Below are 12,242 nucleotides of genomic sequence, written 5' to 3' on the forward strand. Positions count from 1 at the left end.
GAGAGAGAGAGAGAGAGAGAATCCCAAGCAGGCTCCATGCTGTCAGCACAGAGCGTGATGTGGGGCTTGAACCCACAAATAGTGAGATCATGACCTGAGCTGAAATCAAGGGTCAGACACTTCACCAACTGAGCCCCTAATGGTCAAAGTTTTATTCAGGTTTTCAGGTCAGTGTGAATAATTCTATGCATTCCATCTAAGTTCCCACTTGTTTAATAAGGAAAGGTAACTCCTTATATTGTTGTGGAATTTACAGCGTCTACAGTCATTTTTGTTTTCGTTAAAAAAAAGAAACCCAGGAGGGCCTGGGTGGCTCAGTCAGTTGTGTACCTGAGTCTTGATTTCAGGTGAGGTCATGATCTCATGGTCTGTAGAGGTTCAAGTCCTATGTCACTGACAGCAGGAAGCCTGCTTGGGATTTTCTCTCTCTCTCTGCCCCTTCCTGCTCTCTCTCTCTCAAAATAAACAAATAAACATTTAAAACATTAAAAAAAAAATAAAACCCAAAGATTTATCTATCTTGACAAAGATCTACTTCCTAAATGTTTTCAAGGACTAAGGTTTGAGTTTACTATGTCCTTCATTCCTGCTCTCGCCTTCGTAACTTCCTTCCTTCTACCTCCGGGGCTCACCCTGCTGTTCTCTGATTCCTCAGCTGGAAGCTTATCTAATTTGTCTTCCTTTTCTACTATCTACCTATGCAGGCTACACAGAAGTGCTCCTTAGCTGCATACTATACCAATTTTGGTAAGATTAATACGTTCATTAAGTATTTCTAATACCCATATGACTTCTTTGACCTAGGAATTATTTGTAAAATTTTTTGTATTATATAAACTATCTAGAACCTGCTGCAACTTACTTTTTGGCATATATGTGGTCATTATTGTATGTGTTCTTGAAAAGAATCTGTATCTCCTAATTACTCAGTGCAGAGTTAGATTTATTCACTGAATCTAATTAGTTATTAAACATAGTTGATTGACTATGTCATTCCAACCTTACATACCTTTACTAGCTTTTGGTCTGCTTGATCTGTCAATTGAGAGAGATTTGCTAAAATCTCCCACACTGACTGGATATCAGCTTCTTCTAATTAGGTAAATTTTTGTTTATTTAATTTAAAACTAAAATATTAGAGGGGCGCCTGGGTGGCTTCAGTCGGTTGAGCATCCGACTTCAGCTCAGGTCATCTGAGCTGTTTGTGGGTCATCTCACAGTTTGTGGGTTCGAGCCCTGCGTCAGGCTCTGTGCTGACAGCCAGCTCAGAGCCTGAAGCCCGTTTCGGATTCTGTGTCTCCCTCTTTCTCTGACCCTCCCCTGCCCACGCTGTTTCTCTGCCTCAGAAATAAATAAAACATTTAAAAAAAATAAATAAGATAAACCTAAAATATTATAAATACTATATAGTTCTGGTGAATTGTGACTTTCAGTATTATTTAATAACCGTCTTGTCCTTCCTAATACTTTCTGACTCTAAGATTATTTTGCTGGCATTAATGCAGCTACATCAGCTTTGCTTTGGTTAGCACTTACCTGATATATGTGTTTTCCATCCCTTTAAATCTGTCTGTGCTCTCACTTTTTAGGGACAGCTCTTTTTTTTAATTTTAAGTAAGCTCCACCCAGTGCGGAGCCCAATTTAGGGTTTGAACTCATGGCCCTGAGATTAAGAGTCAGATGCTTAACTGACGGAGCCGCCACGTGCCCCAGGGACAACTCTCATAGCAAAGATAAAGTCAGACTTTAAAAGTCCAACCTAAGAATTGGGGTTTTTGCAGGTAAATTTGTATGCTGCTCTAAAGTTCACTTGTTGAGGGGTGGGGAAGAAAATAGCAAAAATAAAGTTCACTTTGCATTTTCAGTAGCTGAAAATTTTCTTTTAGCTTTCCTGATTTCAGCTAAGCCCTTCAATACAATGTCTTCAGTATTCTCTAAGGTTTCTACAGCTTTTCACTTCATAGTCTAGAAAATGGGAGTCCGCAGGCACAGTGATGCACTGAGTCTCCGAGCCCAGTCACTGCTCTATTCATACAGAAGACAGTCCTTCTCCCTGACAGATGGCCCAGGGCTTCCTATCCCAGAACTTCCAGGCGGAAATAACTGTCTATCAGGCGCACAGTTTTAGGAAGAAAAGAAACACTCGACACTTGAATGGAAGCACCCACACTGGGCCAGCACAGGGCCCCCATGGGGCCTGACGGGCACGGCTCCGCGGTCCTGGGCCTACTACCTGTCTCCTGCCTTCGAGGACGAAGAGCTCACTGATCTTCTTCTGCTTGCAGATGTCATTCTTCTCCAAAAGTTTCTTGTGCAGCCAGTCAGGGTGCTTGACACGTGGCACTGGGTTCTTCACCTACATGAAGGTGACACCGATCACTTGTCTGCCTGGTAGTAGGGGCCAGGCCCAGGTTTCCATGGCTTCTAAGCCACATTGGGCCCTGTCTGCACGGGCGGGGTCTCACCTGCTGTAGGGCCGCAGGGATTGTGATGATCTTCTGTATGGCACTCCCCAGCCGCTCAATGTAGTAGTCCCAATCCAGGATCTGGGCACGCATAAGGAGAGACGGAAGAGAAAAGCAGTAGCAGCAGAAGCCCCATGTCCACTCGATACCAGGCACCACTCCGAATGCTTCCTGTGTCATACTTACCCCACCTAGAAATTCTGGGACAAGAGGTACGCATTTCACAGAGAAGGAAACCGAGGCAGAGCACTTAAAGGACTCCAGGATGACAGTTAGGAGCTGGCTGAGCCAGCACAGGAACATGCACCAGAGTCTAAGTGCTGCCCAGCACTGGCTTTTCCAGTTCTGTCCTAAAGTAGAACTACTTCCTCACCACTGTGTACAGAGAGGAGAACGTCAAGAGTGGAGACTGAGACAAAACAGTGATCCAAGTCAGGGATACTGTGCTGTCGACTCCTCCTCCTAAACTTCTCAGAGCACAAAAGTCAGCACTCACCGTCCGAATATCAAAATCTTGGAGAGAAGAACTCTTAAGCCATTTCCGGAGAAAATGCTTCCTCACCATGGGCTCTGCCTGGAAAATGGCAAGTGGGACGGCCCTGGATGAAAAGAGGCACAAAACTCACAAACACGAAAATCTCCCTAAGTCTGGTCCCAGCGCTTACCAGTGTACGTGTATTTCACATGGAAATAAGGACTTAGAACCTAGTTTATATCTTCTTTTACTTAATGACATTGTTTTGTATCAACTACATCTAATATCTAATGTTTATCATATTCAACTACTAAAAATCCTTAACTGTATTAAAATACCATGGATTAATCCACGATCCCTCCACTGGAGGCCATTTGGTCTGTGTTGTCTGACCACTGTTAACAGAGCTATTGCCAAAGTCCTCTCTTAAATTACATACCCATGTGCATGCATGTAATTAGACATTTCGAAAATGTTACTCATTGGGTAAGAAACAGAAAAGTCTGTCTGCTTTCCTGAAAGAATGTGCCAGTTTTCATGGCACTAGCAAGACAACAGGGCAACTGTTAACTCCCTTTCCTTTCACTGGAGGAAACAGTTGTTCCGTGTATTTTATAAACACAAAGAAGCACAGAACACAGCCCTCTGTGCACGTTACCACTATCCAACTTCATGCCCGGCCTTTCACCTCACTCACGTATGAGAAAACAAACACGACGACGAGGCCCTGAGCAGCAATCCTGACCATCCTCCCAGAGACAAACACGGTCCCCGTTTTGGTGTTTACCAATCCCATGCCTGCCCCCAGACTACTCCTGTCCGTACATATCCATAAACAAACAAGAGCGTTGCCCATGTCTGTAAATTTTATAGATAGATGGAAGTACAGCGCCTGCGCCAGCCCGCGCATTTACCATGCAGCTGCGACTCAACCGTTCCAACGCCCGCATAGCATTTCACCGCATAAAGAGCACATTTGTCCATTTTCTGATTGAGGGACACTACGGCATTCCCAACGTTTGCTATTTAACACAATGTAAACCACAGGGGTAATCATCTAGGACACGTGCCCAGACATGCTCAATCGTGAGGGCAATCAGGCACCTTCTAATGCATCATGCATCGCTGGCTTCTCCAAAGTGACTGTCACCGCGCTCCTGTCTACGTGTGTTGACAGCTGGTATCATCACACGTCTTTTCTGATTACTGTGAGTTTAACCATCTTTACATGCACTGACCATCAACTTTTTCACTTGTGAATTGCCCATTCATAGAAGTTGCCTACTTTCTGTGTTACCGTTTTCTTACTGATATATAGGAATTCTGTATTTTACTCTGTATGTCATCTGTTTTAGCCTTAGGTCAAATTCCTTCTTTTGTTAGAATGCCGGGGATTTTCTTTTTAAGGACATAGTTGCTATGTTTCATTCATTTGCACCCCATCAGCCCCTGCTGCAGACCTTCCTAGCATTGGTGAGAAGGCGGATTGCGGACATTTCTAGCTTTATCAGTTACCTACTGCTATACTACAAACCATCTCAAACTCCATGGATCGAAACAATAAACAAACTGTTCCGGCTTATGAGCCTGTAATTGAGGTGGTCCTGCCCAGTGTCACTTGTGAAGCCGCTGTGGTCTCCCCTGCACGTGTAGCAGCTGCTCTGTCACCTGGGCCTCCCTCTCTACAGAGGACCCCACAGCCCCCAGCAGGTGAGCTGGGCATCCAAAAGGCAAGAGCAGAAGCACAGGGCTCCCTGAAACCTGGGCTCACTCCTGCTACACTGCACTGGCCGCAGCAAGTCACGGGACTGCCCAGACTTGTGCAAGGGAAGGAGTGTCGTGGGGGGCCTGTCACAAACGGTCACGGAAGCACCGCTGTGGCCATCTTTGAAACATCTTCTCTTGTTGGTGCTCAGCACTCCCCCATCAGCCCACGGTGCTCAAGGCCTGTCTGTAGAACCACTTATAGTCCCCAAGCTCATGGTGGGAAGTTCTGCCACGGTCATAAATGATGGGCAGGAAGAACACCTACTATCGTTCTAGAAACCCATGCCTTTGACACACTGTTTCCTCCTGTTTCATTCACATGGTCCCTGTGCGGCTCAAACAGCCTGATGAGCAACAGGAAGACAGTAGAACCACTGCTGACCCTGCAGACTCCGTAGTTGGGAGTGGAAGGCGCCGTCTGACAGAACCCTTTGCTGTTATGCTGAATGTGTTTCAGAAGCTGGAGGACATTTCTGTCTGTCGGTAAAGAGAGCTGGGGCCACAGCACTGGCAGTGCCATGGAGGCGTGGATGTTAGAGCATTCTGTGCAGCTCGCCCGAAGACCTCTCCAGCCAGGGTGGCAATGGTCTCCTCAAGGGAGTGAGTGATCCAGGGCCTGCCCTAGACCTCAACTGAACCCTGTGATGGTGTCCATCGTAGCTGACCCCTCACCCGAGACACCCTCACATCTCTATGACTGACAGGGTACGCTCAGTCTAGCCCCCAACAACCCAGGTTCTGCAGCGGCCCAAGGCCAAGTCCCATCTTCCACACCTGACCATCCTCCTCTTTACAAGGAAGCTCACATTGCTGCGAAGGAACAGAGGTCCCACAACAGACTCAAGCTTCCAACCCGAGCATCCAAAACTAGAAAACTAGCATCCCTTCCTAAACCCCAGAAACCCTTACCTCTCTGTGACCGGAGAGCCCTCGGGCTTCCGGGAGATGATGTAGCGGCAGCTCAGCCCTGCGTCCTTCACCATCTGATCCCCCAGGAACTCAGCCAGACGCTTGGCTGTGCTGATAGACGTGGACTTCTGCTCCCCATAATCTTCCAGCTTCCGAGACATGGAGCGGTTCTCAGAGATCAGCTCAAACAGCTCAGAATCAGGCATGTTTGCAGCCTGAAGAGAGAGGCAACAGGGAGATCACACAGAAGGAACAGAGCGCTACCCCAGCGATAACCCACTGGGCTATCTCTCCCAGAGTTGCAAGCTTCTCCAACCTGATGGGCTGAAGGCAGCAGCGCAACGCGGCTGTCTCATGCCAGTGAGCACAGCACCGTAAATCCACACACAAAACCTCAACTTCCATTTTGTTAAACTACATAGAAAACATTAAAAAATGTTTGCTGAGCTATTTAGCACCAAAATTAATAGAAAAAGAGGAAAGACAGAATTACTGGTCTTTTTCTCCTAAAATGAAGAGATAAATAGGGAAAGGAGGAGTCAGGAAAAAGGAAAGAGAGACACTGGCCCCCTGGAGAGCCATGGGACAAAGAGAGGAGCCAAGGGGTCTCTGAACAATGAGGAGTCAGAGGGGTCTGAGGACAAACAGCTATGTCTGCTCCTGTGCACACGCCCCTGGCTGCTCAGCCCTGACATTCCGGAAGATTTGTTTGGATCCTACTTCGTGTGTTTTTCTCTCTTGGTGCTTATTCTCATGTACGGGTCAAGTCTACAGAACAAGACAATACGCCTCAAGCTACAGCAGCCCACAAAGCAAAGGAAGCTGGGAAAAGTTCGAGCATGTCCATACCAGTACTCTTTCACTTAGAAAGCATCCCCCTAATGTGAATGCAAGAGCAAAGGGAAAAGCATCTGTACGAAGATACTCAATGCAACATTATAACAGTGAAGAAATGAAGCCTACGATACCCAACAAAAGTGAATATTTCTATAAATTAAGTAATGCCAACTTGACAAATACAGACTAAAGAGTAACAAAGAATTAAAAGTTAATGATAAACTTCATGAGAAGGTAAGCCAACAGTGTCATTTAAATCATAGAAATTGCATTCATTAACAGGGCCTATGAAGTAAAAAAAAAAAAAAATCAAAGAACTTGATGGGATCACTGTTAAATTTTCTCTTACAAACCCTTTAATTATGTTGTTTGTTTCCCTCATGGAATTGTCATTGGACACACAGCCCCACTGAGAGGGACTCTGAGGGGCACCAGAGCCAGGAGTCCTGTTTTGTCAGAATCAGCCCTGACTCACCCTGCTCTCCAGGAGCCCAGTGGACACGGGTCCCTCCCAGCAAGACCCTCAGTCAGGTGAGGAGGAGGGCGGCCTTACCTTACTATACAGCACATCCAGCCAGTAGTCAGCCACCTTGGCGACAGAGCCATACACTTCTTCTAGGGTGCTGCCCTTGAGGAAGGCCTCGAACACTGAAGACTGGAAGATCTTAATCAGCTGCAGCTCCCCCCGGCGTTTGATCTCGAAGCCCTTTAGCTCAGCCAGGGAACCATCCTCATTGAAGACAGCGTATCTGGAATCACAGACAAGCCCAGCAGTGAACAGGAGCCTGGGATGCTGGCTGCTTGTCAACGGCCCTCCACCTTCCCTGTCCCCGTCCAACCCTCCCGGGCAGCAAACATCTCTTCACCCTGAGGTTCCTATTTCTGACACAAAAACAACATAAGGGCCTGCAGCCTGTAGGACCAGAGTCTAGCAGGTGGAGAGCAGAGACGGCAGGATGTGTGTTGACGACAGCTTTCCATATGAAACAAAAAGGTCAAAAGACAGAACGATTCCCATCTGGCCTCCTGGCCCACTTCCTGGATGGGTTGTTAAATCTCATTCATTTTCTCCCCAAGCACAAAGGCTGTGGGATTCCTACCTCTTCTTCAGTTTCTTGCCCTCTTCCTTGGAGGCTGGAAGGATCATGGCAAGGTAGGGTCCATCAACTTCAAAAAAGATGCTATTCTCTGAGCGGGTGACATAGGTGAGTGAGGACGGCTCAGTCAGCTCCTGGTATTGATCATTGGTGAAGCCTTCCTGCAAAACAAGAGGAAGAAGACACAGGTTCACTCCTGAGCATCCAAACCTGGAAGTGACCAGTTGCCTATGAGGACTGGCCAGACCAGCAACCCGGGGCTCTTCCATACACTGGACGCCACTCAGCCAAAGAGAGAGGCCAAGTTCTGACTCATGTCAGATGTGGATGAACCAAAATGCATTATGCCAAGTCCAGAAGCTTATACACCTTGTTTGCGTCCCCAGGACATTCTGGAAAAGGCAGAATTAGCATTGCAAAGGAACACACTGGGGAGCCAGGGTCTAGCGAAAGAGGAGAAGGGCTGATGATAGAGGCGGCACTTGGGAACTTCTGGACGGTGGAGCTGTTCCGTGTTCTCTGTGGTGGTGGAAACATGACACTATATGCAGGTCAAAACCCATAGAACTGCACTCTATGGAGAGTGAACTTTATTGTAAGCACTTGAAAAAGCATCCAACCAGGATGTTGGGCAACCCCGAGAGAGACTGCAGACTGGGACAAACAAGGTCAAAGCTTTATGCACAGGATCCCACTGAAGGGCCAGCTTCAGGCACTGCAGCAAACCCAGTTGTGATGAGGTATACAGACTAAAGATAGTAGCAACTACACATATACACTGTGCTGTAGTCGGTTAGGTTTATGACACACGTGGCACAATCCTGGAGCCGTTTTACAATTTTACATACACACTAGTGCTGAACAAATAAACCTGCTGAGAAAATGAGGGACAGGCTGCTGACTGCAAGAAAAAGAAGTTACTAACGAGAAAAGGGGACTAGACTGGGGCCGGGCAGAAAGAATGTAGACTTACATTCTATACGTACATACAGATGTATTTTAAATGTTTTGAGAGAGAGAGAGAGAAAGAGAGAGAGCACCTGTGTGTGAGTGACAGCACGAGTGGGGAAAGGGGTGGAGAGGGAGACGGAGAGAGGGAGGGAGAGAGTCCTCAGTAGGCTCCATGACCAGGGCAGAGCTCAGTGTGGAGCATGATCCCACAACCCCAGGACCATGACTTGAGTCGAAACCAAGAGTCGGACACTCAACTGACTGAGCCACCCAGGCACCCCCTGCATGTGGTATTGTAAAGTGCACATGCAGACAGAGAAATAAACCTAGATGCAGCGTGGACAGGGCTCTCAGGCACAGACATACCCCTAGTCCAATCTGAGAGCAGCTAAATGCAGTGACACCCAGCAGCAATGAGCGTCTGCTTCTGACCGTGGTTTCTAATACCCTCCCCAATAAAATGAATCTCGTTCCTCGGAGAAATGGCAGATTCCAGGGCGAGGACGAGGATGACGTAAGAGGAGGCTAAAGCACTTTACAGGACCAAGAAGGAAGAAATTGCTAACGAAATAATTAAATTAAAAATGCTCCAGTCGGAACCACAGAGCAGGGACATGTGTCAGGAACATGTAGGCAAATGTGAAGGCGGTCCTGGCAGCCCAAGAGGAATAAGCCGAGTCACAAAGCACCAGGACGGGCCTGCGTTACAACCCGGCCTAACAAATAGGCAATGAAGAGACCTGCTGAGTGGGGGATACGTGGGAAGAGGGGCGCTACGCTTCCTTACAGAGGGAGTCCAATAAATGTACCGGGAGTGTGGGAAAGCGGGAGCCACCACTGGGGAAAAGCCACCGCAGGACCGTCATTCAAACCAGTGAAAACTGGGGAGACACAGGACACCTGCATGGCCTCAAGTACCTCCTCTCCTCTTGGGTTCACTCAAGGCTCTGGTGGCTTTAACACATGGCCAGACTCTCTGACACTCCTGCCCGCCGACATAGGCTCAATGACTCGCCCCAGCAGGGGTACAGTGAGTGGGACGGTGGGCGGGAGGCGGGGGGCAGGAGCCGTCCCTGGTGACCAGAAGTGCAGATCCTGGCACACCAAGCAGCCAAAGAATGAAACATGGGTCATGTCACCTCTGATGTTCCTTAAAAAACGCAAATAATCTCATTCTTTTTTATTTAAAAAAAAAAATATTTTTTTAATTTATTTCTAGGAGAGAGAGAGAGAAACAGCGTGAGCAGGGGAGGGTCAGAGAGAGAGGGAGTCACAGACTGAAACAGGCTCCAGGCTCTGAGCTGGCAGTCAGCACAGAGCCCGACGCGGGGCTCGAACCCACGAACCGCGAGATCACGACCTAAGCGAAAGTCGGACGCCTAACCGACTAAGCCACCCAGGCGCCCCGCAAATAATCTCATTCCAACGATAAGAAACAACAAACAAACCCAAGTGAGGGGCAGCCAACAGGACACCCGAGCAGGGCTCACTGAAGACAGGGAGCGGCCAGCCTGCGAGGACTAGGGAAATCCGAATAAAGACTACGGCCTGGTTACAGTGCGGCGCCCACGTGAACTTCTCAGTTCTGGTAAAACTGCCATGGTTTACATATGCTAGTTAACATTAGAGGAAACGGGCCAAAGCATATACACAAATTCTCTGTTTTACTTTCATAACTTTTCTGTAAATCTGAAGTCATTTCAAAACAAAAACTTAAAAGCAAAATAGTCTGCTGCTGTGCTACAGGGAACAGACCCGCTGGAGTACGAGCACAGCATTTTCTGTACAGGTCCTCAGGCTACAGAAGAGCCTGAAAGGCACAGGCAGGGTGATGTGACATTAATAAGGGGAACACCCCAGTGTGAGAGCCAATGTAGTCCCCTTCCCAAATCCCCATCAGAGTGGAGGTGCTGGGAACCCAGGCCCAGAGACAGCAGGCCCTCCCTGGAACCCAGGCTCACCTTGACCATGATATTTAACATGGCCCCAGGGTAGGAGATGGTCACCTTGGGTTTTTTTACACTGGTCGTCTTGATGACAAAGTTTTCAGGGAAGCTGTTGGGCAGGACGCACCATATTCCGTCTGTGTCCAGCTCTAAGGGCCTCCTTTAGAGAGAGAGAAACGAGGCCACATGGATGCTGGACCTTGGCCTCCATGCAGGAAGAACCCAGTGTGAAGGCCCTTCCACACTGTGGACCCACAAACCACAATGCCCACCTGCTCCCTGCCCCCCTGCCCCCAGGCTTCCCCTCCAGGCTGTCCCCTCGCGGTGGCTGGCCAGAGCACAGCGCTCACCCGATCTGCTCGATCAGCTCCCGCGCCTGGGTGATGATGTTGGCTCCTGTGAAGCAGACAATGCCTGCCATCTCCATGGAGTACCAGCGAGCCCTGAGAAAGATGGTCACAGCCTGGGGGTGGGGTGGGGGTGGCTCCCTCCAAAGGGTCATTAGAGGAGGTCGGGAGCAGGACACTGCGGAGGGGACATCTGAAGCAGGACAGCACCTAGCTCTGTGCTGAGGACACTCCTCCGCCCTGCTTCAGGGTGCAGGGCTGGAGGACGCAGCACAGGCAACATGCTCTCTCGGTACCAGCCCAGAAGGTTCTCTGGGCCCTCGACCCCCGTGAGCCCTCTCCCTCTGTCCCCAGCACCATCTCCCGCCTTCTCCATCTCCCAGACCCAACGTGCATCCTCCGACTTCTCAGGGGAAAACTCAGGCCCACAAACACCCTCAGGTTCCCATCAGACACCTGCCTCGTTCCCCCAAACCAGGTCTCACCTGGAAGGTCAGGCGCCCAGAAGCTGGCCCCTCCCGGCCCTGCTTTCTTCCCCCTCTTCCAAACACACCAATAAACCCTAGCACCCCATCTTTCTCCTCCAGAGCCGCCATGCTGCTGTTCCTCATGACGCTGCCCACGGTGGCCAGGCCTCTACAACCTGCTCTCCCCACGGCCCTCACCCACCTGGCTGTACATCTCTGTCAGAAACAGTCTCCATCTTGGCTTTCAGACCCCCCCCCCCACCCCAGTGGTTCTGACAGGCTTCTCAGAGGGCTTTACACCCCACCCCGTGACTCACGCAGTGCTTTTTTGGGACGGCCTGGACCACTCTACAGCCCCCAAGCGACACCATTCACTAAGTCACGCTGGTAGTCACAAACTACCAAACCACGGTCTCCAGCCCAAGACAGCCCGACAACACGTCTGCGTACTGATCCCCGGCACCAGAGGCCTCTGCGTCAGTGCGGCCCCACGCCCTGCCCGCACCGCCCTCTCCCACATCCCAGAGGGAGGCCCTCAGGCGGGAGCCCACCCTCTGCGCATGACGTAGCCGTAGAAGGAGTTCAGGATGCACTTGTGCGCCAGCTGCAGGGAGTCGTACAGAACCTCCATGTTCTTGCAGCGCTTCACCTCGGCCGCGTCGCCCACCTCCATGGCCGCGGACAGCTTCTTCTTCCAGACCTGGAACCACACACACACGGATCACCTCAGTTCCTCCAGCTCAGTCTGCACAGTCCCTGGCCCAGCGTTTTCATACTGTGAAAATTTCAAATCTATACAATACTTCAAAATCCAATACAAGTGAAGACCGTAGACACATCCAGAAAAACCACTGCTGATGCTCTGCCACGTCTCCCTATCCCATTCTCTCCAGGGGCACAGCCAGACAAACAGGCAGACATCGTGACTGGCCCCCAGAGACTCCAGCACGTGGTTTCTTTTTTCTTTTTAAGTATTTTTGA

The 12,242-nt window shown here is 49.4% G+C and overlaps 1 protein-coding gene across 1 annotated transcript in view; it reads right to left on the reverse strand.

The window, feature by feature from the left end:
* Positions 1-12,242, reverse strand: part of POLE (DNA polymerase epsilon, catalytic subunit) — a 55,541-nt gene that overhangs the window by 27,237 nt on the left and 16,062 nt on the right. Inside the window, exons 20-28 of the mRNA XM_077763573.1 lie at positions 11,813-11,961; positions 10,798-10,890; positions 10,463-10,607; positions 7,554-7,711; positions 7,007-7,202; positions 5,617-5,831; positions 2,962-3,064; positions 2,466-2,546; positions 2,234-2,356 (exon numbers count right to left, since the gene is read on the reverse strand). Coding sequence (XP_077619699.1) covers positions 2,234-2,356; positions 2,466-2,546; positions 2,962-3,064; positions 5,617-5,831; positions 7,007-7,202; positions 7,554-7,711; positions 10,463-10,607; positions 10,798-10,890; positions 11,813-11,961 — 1,263 coding nt within the window. The remainder of the gene's footprint in view (positions 1-2,233; positions 2,357-2,465; positions 2,547-2,961; positions 3,065-5,616; positions 5,832-7,006; positions 7,203-7,553; positions 7,712-10,462; positions 10,608-10,797; positions 10,891-11,812; positions 11,962-12,242) is intronic.

This window comes from Crocuta crocuta, unplaced genomic scaffold (genome assembly GCF_008692635.1).
Source record: "Crocuta crocuta isolate KB4526 unplaced genomic scaffold, BGI_CrCroc_1.0 scaffold114, whole genome shotgun sequence".
In the NCBI taxonomy this organism is placed as follows: domain Eukaryota; kingdom Metazoa; phylum Chordata; class Mammalia; order Carnivora; family Hyaenidae; genus Crocuta; species Crocuta crocuta.